This window comes from Paroedura picta, chromosome 1 (genome assembly GCF_049243985.1).
Source record: "Paroedura picta isolate Pp20150507F chromosome 1, Ppicta_v3.0, whole genome shotgun sequence".
NCBI lineage: Eukaryota > Metazoa > Chordata > Lepidosauria > Squamata > Gekkonidae > Paroedura > Paroedura picta.
The window spans coordinates 123,714,789-123,730,611 of NC_135369.1; the positions used below are offsets into that span (position 1 = coordinate 123,714,789).

Genomic DNA, 15,823 nt, shown 5'->3' on the forward strand with positions numbered 1-15,823 from the left:
AGGAACCCTTTTCCTCCCCAGGGGAACTGATTTCTGTCACCTGGAGATGAGCTGTACAACCAGGGGCTCTCCAGGTCCTACCTGAGACTAGCATCCCCAAGTCTAATGTCCCTCACAGGCCTATTTTGGGGGACTGGGAAAGGGAGCTTTCCTCAGCTTCTTGGAGAGAAGATAGGTTAAAAATGTACTGGATAGGCTCTACTCAAATCTCAAAATAGTCTAATACATTTATTATTTTCTCCTTAAGACATTAATTTTCAAAACAACTTTACAAGGTTAAGATAATGAAGGAAAAATGGACCTGAATCTTCCGCATAGAGAGCCGTTATGCTTTATTTACATGCGTCACCATTTCTTTTACAAACTAGATTACAATTGAGAATGGAACACACAAGGCAATTTCTACTAACATCAAGTGGAGTTAAGCTCTTTCCTGCTATTTCATTTGCAACGGGGAAGATTTCCAAATCAAACTGACTTCCAATGATTATATAACAAGGTAGTATATTCACCCATGTCAGCAACTGGTTTCCACAAAAGCCTTAGTTAACAACAGTGCTGGCTTTCTAACGAAACTGCAAGGTAGCTCATAAGAAAAGTAAAAATCATGTACCTCTTAGGAAAGACGGTCATGCGCTAAGGCAGTGGATGGAATATTCTTTCAAAAGGATGTGGTTTGACAGTGAAAGAAAGAACCCAGATAAGACAGTTTTACAGATACTGTATACATATTTTGTCCATTCATGCAACTTTTTTTGGTTAAAAAAAGTTTCACACGTGAAACCAAAATGTACAATACATTTCCCATCCCCACCCCATCCCTCCCCATAGTAAATAAAAGTATCTGGTCCCCATTCACATCTGCTGGTAGTTCTGATAGACACCATGTACAGAAACTACTGAAAGAAGGTTGGTTGCCAAGCAATGACATAATTTCCAAGAGATAAATGTTCTAACATTTAGTTTTTGAAAACAGTCGTATGATAGGCAATAGCCTGGTAACCTATTATCAGATAAATTAATTCATGAGAAAAAAAATCACATGAGAACTAAGCAGTGAACTAAAAACAGGATACTATGAAGAACTCAACAGACATTTAAAGAAAATGATCTGTGCATCTGTGCCAAACTGGTATTCCACAGAGGTGACTGGAACTACTTACCCAATTCTATACTAAAAGTACAATCCCACAAATAATTCATCAAATCTGTAAAATTGCCCATAGACTCATTAGAGTAACAGAGATTGCTCACAAGTGTTGATAATGATTATGTACACTACACTGTGTAAACACATGGCTGTTGTATTAATTTCTGGGTGATATTTCATGCTTAAATGCTGTTTGAGATTTAGGATGGGAGTACTCAGTGATGTTCACAGCTATGCCCTTGTGTGGACTAGGAAATTCAGATCACTTGGCAATGCAAGAACTCCAGGAGTACTTCGGAAGAAGTGGTTTGAAATGTGCAGCCCAAGAATGTGGCCAAATTGCCAACCTACAGAATAAGATTTGAGTCCAGTGGCACTTTTAAGACTAACAATGTTTTGTTCTGGGTAACTGCCAAGCAGTGACATGTGTCTTTGAAACACACCTGGCTACATGGCACAATAGCTGGGAGATGGCTATTCAGGTACTTGATTTCAATGAGCACCTGACTCCTTCATGCTCTTACATATACCATAGCTGTAGATGCCAACACAGAGAGGCAGGTCTGTGAAATCAATGGATTTAATAGCCATTGAAGGATGACGCAGAAATAAGAGTTTTTATATCCTGCTTTTTTCTACCCGAAGTTGTCTCAAAGTAGCTTACAATCGCCTTCCCTTCCTCTTCCCACAACAGACACCTCGAGAGGTAAGTGAGGCTGAGAGCGCCCTGATATCACTGCTTGGTCAGAACAGCTCTATCAATGCTGTGGTGAGCCCAAGGTCACCCAGCTGGCTACATGTGGGGGAGTGGGGAATCAACCTTGACTCGTCAGATTAGAGGCTGCTGCTCTTAACCACTACACCAAGGTGAAGAAAGCACAAAGGCTAAACTGCAATGAATCTCTGGGCAGTTGCCTAAACAGCAGTGTTCCCATTCAGGCTCTCAGTTAGGGGCTGTATATTTTGGAGAACAGCTATTGAAGAACCATGGTGGGACAACTTTAAAAGTAATGTCTTATCTTCTGGAAAAGTCTGCACAATGTCTAAAGATACAAGGAATCCCAGCCTCATGGACTGAGTCAAGCTCAACCACGTGGGTGAACTTTTTATATGGTAGTGAACAGAAAAAGAGCCCTGCTGGATCAGACTAGTGGTCCAATGAGTGAAATGAAAGTTCCTTGTGAAGGGGCCTTGTTCTCTGGTAGCTGCACTTAGGGTTGCAGGCATGAAACCTGATCCAGAGCATGTTTATTCAGATGTCTCACTGACTTGAGTGGTGGTTTCTTCCCAGCTGAGTATGCATAGGATTGCAGCATTAGAACCTTACTGATGTTGCTGGCAGGTATCAACAAAGACTCCATCTTTTCCATGAAAAACAGAAGGATTTAGAAAATGCTAAACTTTGGCTGGATTGCACCCGTCATGTCTACACTTTCTATAACTGAATCACCTAGACCGAATTGGAGCTTGCAAAAGAGACAATCCTCCTCTACATTGTCTCCCTGAAGGATTACACCTTCAAATGGAAGCTGAACAGAAGTAAAACAGAGGGAACCATAAAACCTGCTATGGACCAGATTTTTTGGGCACAGATTTCCTGGGGGGTGGAGAGAAAGACATAAACTTACAAATAAAATATATTGTCACTTACAAAATATATTGCTGTATCAGAGAACAGCAACAACAACAACAAAAAAAAACAAGACAAAATGACATTGTCAGCTGAATTCACATTTGATGTTGTACCAGATACTCTTATGTAGTGAAGGCAAATAAGCAAATTCTTAACTAGCTTTGGTAATAGGTACCTATATCAGAGTTTCTCTAAATAAACTGACACCTTTCCTAAATCCCTGGGACAGATGATGTTTTCATATAGTGTTTTCCTCTCGGGGAAGCCCTTTCCAATGTGGAGAGCAAATGAACACATTGGTTACTTCTGATTAAAGAACTATGATAAACTAGACCCTGCCATTGACAAATACACCACCTTCATTATTAAAAAAATAGTCTTTTTAATGATAAAAATCTTGACTGGAAAGTTTATGTTCTATCATCTACTTAGAATCACAACAGCACAGATAATTTGTTTATGAACTGCATGATGGAGTTCACGTGTTCATCTATAGAATAGCGTAGCACGAGCATGAAGAGGCTACAGTACAAAACAAAACTTCCATCACACTAAGAGCTGTGATTTCACGAAGTTTATCTCAGAGGGTTGGTAAAGAAGGAGCAACATGGGGCCCACAGATGTGTGTGTGCGTGATTGTGGGTGTCTATGGGCACACGCACACTTGCATGTAGTGGCTGAAGGGAGTTGCACCACATTGTACATGGTTCATGTGCCAGTGGAAACTCATGCACTGAAACTTTGGGTTAAAAGGCTAGTCTGTTCTCCTAACACTCATGCATAATGTTCTGTTTCTGTACATAATAAAATATATTTATATATTTATATGCATTACGTCTTTATGCCGAGAAAAACATCTTCATATATCACTCTGGCGAGAAAGGTATATGTTGTCCTAGCCAAAGTGCCTTCACTGCACTTTTTCAAAATTTAAAATGTACCACTGGGTTTTCTTTCTGTGTCCCTTCCCCCCTTTCCTCACACACACAAAAAGATACCAGTAAAAAATAACCAGAAGAGAAGATCTGCCACAGCACCATCCCTGTTGTTTGTCATTACTATTAAAATTTACAAAAGAAACCCATATAAGCAAAATATATAAAAACTATTTCCTTTTCAGTGGAATTTATCCAGTTACAGCCTGCGCTCCTATGAAAAGCTGCCTGTATGGTTTGTCCTCCCTGCGCCTCCTTCCTGCTGCCCTTCACCTTCTCAAGTCACAGTGACACATTCACAAGAAAGAAAGAGCAGTCAGAGAGAGGGTGTAAAAAAATATCAATGTAATAAATCACCCAAGTTTGGATTATGTGTATACACAAAACTCTTTTTTAAAAAATGCAGTAAGTATACCCTTTTTCTTTTATATTTTTTATCCTCCATTATTATTATTACTACTATTATTATTATTATTATTTGAAAACAAGTTGTTGCCTCCTAGGTGGTTATGTCAAATTGTTTGGTGTGATCAACTGTGCAGCTTCACTTATTCATTTTCAAGCCATCCAGCTGCTGAGCCATACAGACAAAGGAAAAATAAAATTAATTGCAGCTATTTGGGCAGAACATGCCAGCACAACACACAGGTTAGGCTTAATCTGACCAACAGCAAATTAGTTTGTGACTAACACTATGAAATGGCCTCCTCCCTCATACCTTTTCAATACTGGCAAGGATGCAGCATTGGCGGTGGCTAATTTTGTGAGGTAAAATCCACCTTCCTGATGCTGAGAATAAACAGAAGTTATACCCTGACATTTAGGAAAAGACTTACTTGGGGGTTGTAGAATCTGAGTCAGAACCAACTAATCAACCAACCACGGGGGGAAAAAAACCCAAACCAAAACCATTTAAATCCTTCCATAAACTACCTCTTGAACCCAATCCTATTGGGTGATCCTATAAAGACTGCAGCATTCAAGTGGTATTGGTCTACTGAACCAAGATTGATTTAGCTTTTCATTGTGCATATTATTCTGTACTTGAGGGATCAGCATGTAAAAAGAGAAAAGGGAACAATTAAAGCATTCCACGGGGGCAGGGGAACCACCTTAGAGAGGGTGAGTAGGGGGTGGGGTAAACTTTGGACAAAGAAAAAAGCCAACCAAAAGCATTCTGCAACCCAGTGACATATTGGAACACCATATATTGTTTGACAAAGGAACTATCCTAAAGGCTACACAGTGGGTTCTGAAGCAGGATGGTGGCTGAGTGTGGCATCCACAAGTTGGTGCTTGCCCATCCCACTGTAGGAAGATCTTGCATACTTCAAGAATGCATTGAGTTCCAGAAAAGGCAGTTTGTCACTCAGATTCTGGGGCTCGTTAACAGTCTCTGTTTCCTTAGGAAAATAATACAGGATTCACAAAGGTTATAAGCTGTAAACGGTATCTCTGTCCACTTGTTGACAGTTGATTTGGCAAAGGGTTGGTTTTTTTTTCCTTTCATTTGTTCTCATGTCATTATAAGGGCCTGGAAAAAAGAAAAGGTAAATAATATCAGTGAATTGTCAGAATGGTCAAGATTAAATCATCATAATCCCTGGCCTACAGAAAGTAGTGTTTTGTTGTATTATCCTAAAATGCCTTTACATTCTGTGCCATTGTAAGGACACAAAGAGTCGATAAGGCAAGTAAGACAGGCTCATCCCACTGCATAGTCAGTTCACTGAAATTGTATTGCACAGTTAAATGCTGGTGTATATCCAGCCAACCAGAGTAGGCAGGTGGCGTTTTCCTCATTCCTCTCAGTTCTGGCAGTCCCTTCTAAGCCCAGGAAAGAGCATCCCTATGGCTGCAGGATACATGCAGAGGAACAGCTATGTGGGCCAGTGAGTGGGAGTGAAATCAGCCTTTCCACAATGAAACTGTACTTGTGGATGGAAGAGGAATGATTTTACCTACTTATCTTCTTTAGTCCAACCTCCCAGCCCATACAACTAGTCCTCTGAGTGGGTCCCGGGATACATGGAATGATCATTCTGGAGGTCAGAAGTGGAGGTCAGCGAGGAATACAGGAAAATTCTATGCGCAGAGAGATAGGATACATACTGCCAAATGATACTGGCATAGTTAGTCTATATTCAGATATCATGATGAACTGTTAATATTTCACACCCGAATCTGTGCAACGTGTAAAAACAAATCCCTATTCACAAGTAACGCCTGGATTCTTTCTTTCTTGCCTCTTCTTGGCCTCTTAGTACAGATAATATGTTCCCTGTGCCATTATCTTTCTGGGCAAGTAGCCACAAGGGCCAGTGCGGTTCAACAAATGGTGCTTTGTGAATTCAGAATTAGTACCAACTGTGGTTAACTGCAAACCTTGGTTAGAAATCCCAGTTTGGTCCCAGATAGGAAGTCTGCATTTGAATAATTCAACTAACCACAAACCAGGGTTTATCAAGCATATTCATCATGAAACTGGAATGTAGCCCTAGAGGCTGAAATGGATAAGGCACTACAGTGATCATCATATGGATAAAATACATGTAAGGCACTAGACAGATCAAATATCAATGTCACATCCTTTCCATGATCCATATCTAAGTGCACAAAGATACTCCCCACCCCCCACAGTCACTTCCTTCCTTTATGCTATATGCATAGAATGGCTTCAGACATCACAGCAAGTTCAGAAAGCAGCTGGACAAATAAGTGACCTTCTGCTCTTCCCACTTCTGTAGCAGCATCCGAAGGAGAACTTGCACAAGGGACAGCTGCTCCCAATAAAAGAAGAGTTTCATTCACAGGAACTTGGAGAATAACAAAAGCATTGTGTGGTTTATACAATCAAAACTCGCTTGTCATTAATCTCAGCATTGTAAGTATTTTATGAATAAGCAATTGGATGGATCAACACATTTAGTCCTTCTGTTGTTGCAATGTAAACATCAGGATCAGGCATCACAGTGTTTGGCTGACTAGCCAGAATCCCATCCAGGAAATCTGTCATGATGTCAGTATAAGGACATTTGTTGACACAGAGCCAAACTTCAGACTTTGCAATACAACCTGAGCAATAGAATATGTAAATACAACTGTTCATACATATGTACAGCTTTGCATGAAGTAATGACATACCTAGTCTCAAATATTCAGAGAATCTTTTGTGTATAATCCTTCACAACTCCCACTTCATTAACAAGGTGAAAATAAATCCCTACAATCCACTTTCTAGAATTCCACTGAAGTCGTCTGGTTGCCTGGACTCCATTGGCAGCATTCTTGGAGGGGAAAAGCAAAGATAGAAGCAATATTCTGCATGCCTTTCTATGAGTTGTCTAGAAAGAAGCCCAGACCAACCATAGAATCATAGAGTTGGAAGGGGCCATACAGGCCATCTAGTCCAACCCCCTGCTCAACGCAGGATCAGCCCAAAGCATCTTAAAGCATCCAAGAAAAGTGTGTATCCAACCTTTGCTTGAAGATTGCCAGTGAGGGGGAGCTCACCACCTCCTTAGGCAGCCTATTCCACTGCTGAACTACTCTGACTGTGAAAATCTTTTTCCTGATATCTAGCCTATATCGTTGTACTTGAAGTTTAACCCCATTACTGCGTGTCCTCTCCTCTGCAGCCAACAGAAACAGCATCCTGCCCTCCTCCAAGTGACAACCTTTCAAATACTTAAAGAGGGCTATCATGTCCCCTCTGAACCTCCTTTTCTCCAGGCTGAACATTCCCAAGTCCCTCAACCTATCTTCATAGGGCTTGGTCCCTTGGCCCCAGATCATCTTCGTCGCTCTCCTCTGTATCCTTTCAATTTTATCTACGTCCTTCTTGAAGTGAGGCCTCCAGATCTGCACACAGTACTCCAGGTGTGGTCTGACCAGTGCCTTATACAATGGGACTATGACATCTTGTGATTTTGATGTGATGCCTCTGTTGATACAGCCCAAAATGGCATTTGCCTTTTTTACCGCTGCATCACACTGCCTGCTCATGTTTAGTTTACAATCCACAAGTACCCCAAGGTCTCGTTCACACACAGTGTTACCTAGAAGCGTATTTCCCATCCAGTAGGCATGCTTTTCATTTTTCTGACCCAAATGTAGAACTTTACACTTATCTTTATTAAATTGCATCTTGTTCTCATTTGCCCATTTTTCCATTGTGTTCAGATCTCATTGAACTCTGTCTCTATCTTCCGGAGTATTTGCCAGTCCTCCAAATTTGGTGTCATCTGCAAACTTGATGAGTAGTCCCTCCACCCCCTCATCTAGATCATTAATAAATATGTTAAAAAGTACCGGGCCGAGCACCGAGCCCTGAGGTACCCCGCTACTCACCTCTCTCCAGTCTGATGAAACACCATTGACAACAACTCTTTGAGTGCGGTTCTCTAACCAATTCCCTATCCACCTGACTATCTGAAAATCCAGATTGCAGTTCTTCAACTTATCCATCAGAACATCATGGGGAACCTTGTCAAAAGCTTTACTAAAATCCAAGTAAATGACATCAACCGAATTTCCCCTATCCAGCAAACCTGTTATCCAGCAAACCAGTATCAATCTAAGATAGACAAATGGTGCAAAGGAAGACTAGGCCTTTAACGGATGCGCACAATAGCAACTTTCAGCAGTGGATTACTCCTCATTTCTTAAAGGTACAGGATTCCCATCCACCTTTGCATCTGCTTGCCCTAGATTGATTAGTTTAAAGAAAAATACCTATGCTTCACTATAATCAATATCAAGGTTGAACAACTACTAATTTTACTTTTGTATTTTCCAAGAACCATCCCTTGAGAAAGCTGTAGGCGAAACACGTCGGGACTTGTGTGAACTAGGAATAAAAGAATTACTGAAACTGAAGAGAGACAACTCTATATAAGTCCAATTTGGATATTTTTATTGCCATACTGGTTTCCCAGTGCTATTCTAGTACTTCTGCACACAGTACTCATGTGCAGTACTATTCTATATCTGTTCTATACAACTATTCTATACCCAGTACTATTCTATATCTGTCTCTTCACTGGGACCCACCTCTCCCAGTTCATTATTTTTACTTTACTATAATCAACCCATGACAAAATGGCAAGTCATAATAACTCTGTGTGGGGAGCACAAAGGAAGCTTCCAGCATGCTCATGTGTAAATCTGCATTTCTGAAGTTCTTTTCACTTGATTACAGTGAACAAGTGTGAATGGGCCAACATAGCTATGAGGGACAGAATTTCTGTAGCATTTCAGTCCTTTTCAGTGGTGTCAGTACACATACCTGGATACATGCAAAAAAAAAAAAACCCACTGAAACTAAACCACTGTAATTCATTATACTTAGGTCCCTTCTTGAAATCAACTGGGATACTCCAGTTGGTACAGAATTCCACAGATTAGTTATGATTGGAAGCTAATCCCAAGAGCATATTACAACCATTCTTCAGTTACTTCATTGTTACCAAGCTCGATTAAATCACATACAAAACCTTTCATGGCTTGGACCCTCATATCTGCAAGACCACCTGTCCGCCTATATCCTGCCATGAAAGCTCCACTCAACCCAGAAAGGTCTTCTGTAGGTACCACCTACAGATGTGCAAGATCAACAACTGCCATAAATGTGCCTTCTCTTTGTGAAATGGTTTGCTTGAGGAGGAAAGCTCCCATGCTCTTGGCACTTTGCAAGCTATGTAAAACAGAAGTGTTCAGAAGAGCATTTGTATTACAGAAATAAGGCTACATTACAATTGATCAGTCCTGGAAAATGCACTATGTTTCTGTTTATGTAATACCATGGACCTGCATGGTCTAACAGGTCATGTTTAATACCTATGCTCTGTTCAGAGGACACTTTCATTTCAAAATTTCTGTAGCTTCTTATTAGTTATCATCCTATTGATTATGCTGATGTATGTCTTGTAATCTACTCTTGTCTCAGTGAGAAAGGCAGACTATAAATAATGTAAAAGAAAATAAAAATACATCTGCTACTAATAATTCTGTAGGAAGCAAATGATATTCATATGCATGCATGCGCGATCTATGCTGAATGTGTGAACTGACTCCACTGAAATGCAGTATATTTGAGGTGATGGGAGAAGATATGAAAATTACATCTGTAGTGGTCCTTCCACACATGCAGGTTATCACTTGACATTGCAATTATCAACATACAAGCAGCTATATATGGACTAGCCCCATATTCTACTGCCTCAAAATGTCCTGTTATAGAAGAAGAGCCGGTTTCTTATATTCCATTTTTCACTACTTGAAGGAGTCCCAAAGCGGCTTATAGACACCTTCCTCTTCTTTTCCATACAACAGACATCCTGTGATGTAGGTGGGGCTCAGAGAGCTCTAAGAGAACTGTTCTGAGATTACATCTCTAAGAGAACTGTGACTAGTCCAAGGTCACCCAGCTGGCTGCATGTGGATGAGTGAGGAATCAAATCTATTTCTCTAGAGTCCGTCATTCTTTAACCGCTGCACCATGCTTGCTCTCACCTATTTCTACACCTATTCTGTTAGTTGTATACATAAGGTAGATGGGAATAGATATGTTGTACCAAAGATTGTGCTGACCATCTTAAGGGTCATGTAGATCTAGAATTGCTACTCCACTTAGTAAAAATAACCAGTATCACAGAACTGTGGATTCTGTTCTACAACAGATCTCTGGAGAGACAACATATACATTTTTCTAAATATACAAAATTCTGAGACGAGGGCCTTTATTTATTTTTTATTTATTCATATTTTCATACCGCCCTCCCCGAAGGCTCAGAGCCTTAAAATATGATCTGCAGTTTTACTGCAACCCTCCCCCTTTCTTAGAAGAGATTATATCAAGACCTGGGGGGGGGGGGGAAATCAATTCAGTTCATCATCATTCCATATAAATGTGAGGGCTATTCACAGGGGCACTCAGCAGCCCTTGTTTGGAATTTATATGTATTGCAATTTCCTATAAACCACATTTCCTATAAACAAAAACATATTAAACTTCCCCACCCAGCAAAAAAACCCCACTGGAATCAAATTGATTTTCAATTGAATTTGTGTGTGTGCAAACATTGAGATAGCAAACTATAAGCATTTACATCACTCTCAACCTAGTCCGTTTTATCCTAATAGTGAGCCTGTGACCATATATTTTGGATTGGAGAACTATTTCATTTGCTGATATCACACCTCATTCCTTTACTGTTGAGAGTTAAATCCACCAAGCTCTGATCTCAACTGAAATGGCAAGAGAGAAGTTCTAAAGTATTACCTTATGCAGATCACTATACCCATTTGGCTCCCACAGGTGTTCATTAATGCTGTACTGGAAACTTGTCCAGAATGGAAAGGTGACGCATTACTGTTTCCCCAAGTGCATGATACTGTTAACGTGCAGGAATTGGATCAACGGAAAAGCTGTAACATTCTCTCCAATACAAACATTTAGAAAAGTTAAAACAGTGGGGTCTCTCTAGTGTGACACAGCACAGGTCCTAGGACCAACTTATAAAATACCATCCTAATGAATCCTAATATATCTGATTTATGGAATACCTTGAAAGGATATATCACTTCCTGTATCAGGGTTGATTGGGTGAGACTTGTGATCTCACCCTGTCTGAGTGTTGATTGGCTGAGGCTTGTGGTCTCACTTCCTGTCTGAGTGTTCATTGGTTAAGGTTTGAGGTCTTGCATCCTGTCTGAGTGTTCATAGGCTGAGGCTTGTGATCTTACTTCCTGTCTCAGTGTTTTTGAAAGAGGTACAAGCCAGGCCAGGGTTTGTTGAAGTTTGTTCTTCAACAAACTCTTATCTGAACATTATTATGAATCTTTACAAATGCATGCTAAGATCAAAAGTGCCTCAAGCCAATACACAGCATCAAAGGGGGGGGGGCTGAAGGGCAAAATATAAGAGTAAAATATCCAAATATTTAGAGCCTCTTGTGGTGCAGGGTGGTAAGGTGGCTGACATGCTGTCTGAAGCTCTGACCAGCTTTCCATCCTTCCGAGGTTGGTAAAATGAGTACCCAGCTTGCTGGGGGGTAAACGGTAATGACTGGGGAAGGCACTGGCAAACCACCCCGTATTGAGTCTGCCATGAAAACGCTAGAGGGCGTCACCCCAAGGGTCAGACATGACCCGGTGCTTGCACTGGGGATACCTTTACCTATCCAAATATTTAATCATACATTGTTAGAGCTAGAGTCATTGTCCACAACAAGCATATGGAAAGAAACAGAAGTGGTAAAAGTTGCTGGAACAAAAAGTCCTTGACCAAGCAAGAGGTCTGGTAGCATAGATAAAGTTGTTGATGCCAAAGAAGAGTCTTTGCAGACCTAACACCCCCAAAAGTGATTAACACATGTCTGTTTAAATGTCTGATAAAGATGGGTTTCCGTGACCTATGATGGGTATGCATGGCCAGCAGATGATTACCATTTGCCTGCTTACATATGCCTGCATGACTGCCTGTGTATCAAGACAGATTTATGTGAAATCATAGAGGACATCTGCACATGTCCAAAAGTTTTTTTGTCTGGTTATAAAAATCATGTAACTTTATTTGGACTTTAGAATTCAGGGTTTGAAGGCTTGCGTTATCTTTTATTCAAATAAAATTCTGTCTGCTTCTTGAATCACCTTGTTGTGTCCTTCATGGGGTAACAGTGGCATCCACAAAAACTGTTATTCTCTTACTGTGTCTTATTTACAGGATACTTCTACTGATCAACAAAAACAGGATTAAAAGGGCTTCATCTTATCTCTGGAAGCAAATAAGTGTAAACGTGTAATTAAATGTTACCAGGAAATTGTTTGAATTATAAGGTATTCAATATGGAAACAGATTTTCATATGGGATTATTTAACAGCGAAGTGATAACAAATCTACTGAGTATCCCTCATGGCTAGACACTAAAGGTAGAGTTCCCCATAACAGCATCATACTGTATAGAATATGAAAATCTAGATCACCCAGGAGGTCCCTTCCAACTCTGTTATTCTACACTTGTCCAAACATGCACAAAGGTATGGATGGTATTTCTCCATGAATGGCGAAAGGCTGCTATCTTTTAAGAGGCTGTTGAGAGCACTCTTCAAAAGTGTTCTTCTTTGGCATATTCATTACAACCCAGCCCAGTTCACACTTTGTATAAGCACCTGTGCTGCCTAGTCAAGTCTGACTGCTTGGGTGCCCTTCCACTAGGCATGAGTTTGTCGAGCAACTATATCGACAGGATTTAGATCTGAGACTCCTCAATGGAAGTCTATCATTTTGCATATCTATATAGGTTTGCAAATGCCAGATTCCAGAGATGCCTACACCTACACAGTACAATAAAAATGGTCTCCTGAGCCTGTTTTCTGCATTTATATATCATTCTGGGAAGTTTTAATTTATTCAGATTTAATGGTATATAAGCAATATGAGAGAGGAAAATGAGCCCCCATACACTATACAGGCATTTTGCAGGTCTATGAATATTTGAAATGAATTAAAGAAGATATTAAAATACTCAACAGCGTTTAAGGATGAATGTGCTTATGAGACCACAAGACAATATGCAAACAAAGGTATCTTTTGCTAGCAGTTCTACACATTGCTATGGCTTCATGCTCAATAGACGAACAGTAATATCTCATTAGTAGGTATCTAAATATGCAAGTGTGTCTAAACCACAGGTCCTCAGAGCCAAATTAAACATTTCCTAGGAGATCCATTCAATCGTCTCCTGGCATTTAAAAAATGAAAAGCAGCTGCAAGCGGATGCAGTCAGGGGTAGTAGAACTGTAGAGACAAGTGCCTATGAACCCTTTTGCTTTAGACCATTTTCCCACCCAGAATAGCAACTATCAGCTGCTTTTTTCATTTGCAGGGTGGAAAATACAAGAATCCTGCCAAGGATACATGGTTGTGCTAGTAATTTAGCTCAGTATGAGAAAAATTAGTGGCTCAGATCTAAGGTATATGTACTTGGGTGAGGAGCCAATAGGATGAAGCAACAATTTGTGGCCTTGTGTCTGAATGCCTCTGCATCAAAACCACCTCTTAATGAAGAATGTGCTTCTCTCAGCACTGTGCACCTGGGAGCTACTGACAGAAGAACCATCAACAAATAAGACTATACCTGTCCCAGGACAATTTGTCTGAAAAGATCATAGAAGGATGCTACTGGTTCCATGAACCATTCCTTAGCCATTGATGTAGGAAGGACACATTATATATAATTTTACTACATCATTTTGCAACCATGAAGACCTAGCAGGATTGTCCTAAAGTCCTTTATAAAACTTTACATTCTTACACGATACAGTTTCAGAGTCTATGCCAGTCAAATGAATACCAGCAGTCTAAACAATGCTAACCTGCTTTGACCATTTCCCTCTTTGCATAAATCCTTCAGCCTGGAACCCAACTCTGTGATGAAGCTTGCTTAGCACCAGTGAAGTTTCCCACATTCAGAGTGACAACATTCTGGGCGGAGATGAGGGAATCAAAGTTAAAATCCAACCCATCTGCATCCATGAGTTCGCTGCGGATAATGGACTCCATGTCACATTCCAGGCTCCCATTGAAAATATCTAGGTCCAAATCACTGGGGAATTTATCATGCCCCATGACTGGAAGGCTCACACTGTTGGAATACAAAGAGCCTGAGAGTGAGTCAGAAAGTGATTGCATAGACTGGTTGACAGGTGACAGTTGCTGGTGTTTGGATGACCCAGTGTTGTTTGTGTCACTTAAGCCTATAGTACCAATGGAATTTGACAAGGCACGGCTGCCACTGAGAGAAGAATTCTGGGACTGATGCTGGTGGTGGAGCAGGTTCTGGTTGACCAAACTGCCCTGGCTTGGCTGAGCAGCAAATGACATCATTGGGTCATTCCGAAGCATAATGCTCCTGCGTACATTTTGGGCAGACACAGCTGTGCTAGCTTGTGACATGAGTGGATCAGACTGAGTCATCATGACATCGCTGTGGCTAAGCGAATCCGATGACAGCAGATCTTGCAGCGTTTGGTTATTGTAGTGAGAAATGGAAGAAAATGTAGCTTGCTTGTTCTCTTGGATGGTTTGCATGGGAGACTGACGGAGGGAATTCAGAGATGAAGGTCCAAACACAGCATTGTTGAAACTGCTTGATGGAGAACCAAGACTTGAACCTTTGGATCCATAAGGAAAACTTGAACTTCTTTGCATGAGTCCTCCTGTGGGTGATTGCTGGGAAGAGGGGAGTGTGATATTATCCAGAAGGTCATCCATGAGGTTATCTGTCAGGCCATCATTCAAGTTCATGGTGCCGGCCATATCAGTCAACCTAGGCAGCTCAACATTACAGGGTTTATTTAACGATGGGGACATGCTGGGTGGGCTACTGTACAGCATGGGTGACAGTGGAGCATCATCATCCTGGACCTCATCTAACTCGGTGCTTGCTAATATTGGTGACAAGCGGCCACTTATTGTACTGGCATTTGAGTTTGTACGAGACCGGAAATCTGTCCATGCATCCAGCTCATCACTGCTACGTGAGGTTGGGCTACCTGGCCATTTGGAGAGCTGAGAGGGGCTGTCTTCACTGGTTTCCTGAGCAGCTTGCAGAGCAGCCTTTTTCTTAGCTGCGCGTCCTCTGCTTTTTGTGTACTTGTTGCTGTTGTCCATTGAAACAGCACGCCTCCGTGGTGCTTTGCCACCTTTCCCACCATCTGGGTTGATCATCCACCAGGAGCTTTTCCCAGTTCCTTCATTCTGTACCCTGATGAATCGGCTGTGAAGGGACAAATTGTGCCTGATGGAATTCTGCAAGGAAAAAAAAAGGGGGGGGGGGAAACACTATGACTATAAAGGACAAATGTTCATATTCGTTTGTAAAAATGATCTTACTACTATGTCACCTTCTACTGTTTACATACACATTCATCTGTCTCCTCCTCCTGAAGCAGACCACTGCTCTTTCAAGACCAGCCCTGCCTACTCTGACTGGCAGCAGGTGTCCTGTGTCTCAGGTAGAGATATTTTACATTTACTAATAAACCTTCAGTGTACAAGGCAGATGTTCTAACAATGAGTGACAGACCCTCTCCTTGGCAAAG

At 41.0% G+C, this 15,823-nt stretch overlaps 1 protein-coding gene across 1 annotated transcript in view; it reads right to left on the minus strand.

The window, feature by feature from the left end:
• Nucleotides 1–202: 202 nt before the first annotated feature.
• FOXO3 (forkhead box O3) overlaps nucleotides 203–15,823 on the minus strand; it is a 132,468-nt gene continuing 116,847 nt past the window's right edge. Inside the window, 2 exon segments of the mRNA XM_077302611.1 lie at nucleotides 203–5,252; nucleotides 14,096–15,530. Of these exon segments, the coding sequence (XP_077158726.1) occupies nucleotides 14,130–15,530 (1,401 nt within the window). The 3' untranslated portion in view covers nucleotides 203–5,252; nucleotides 14,096–14,129.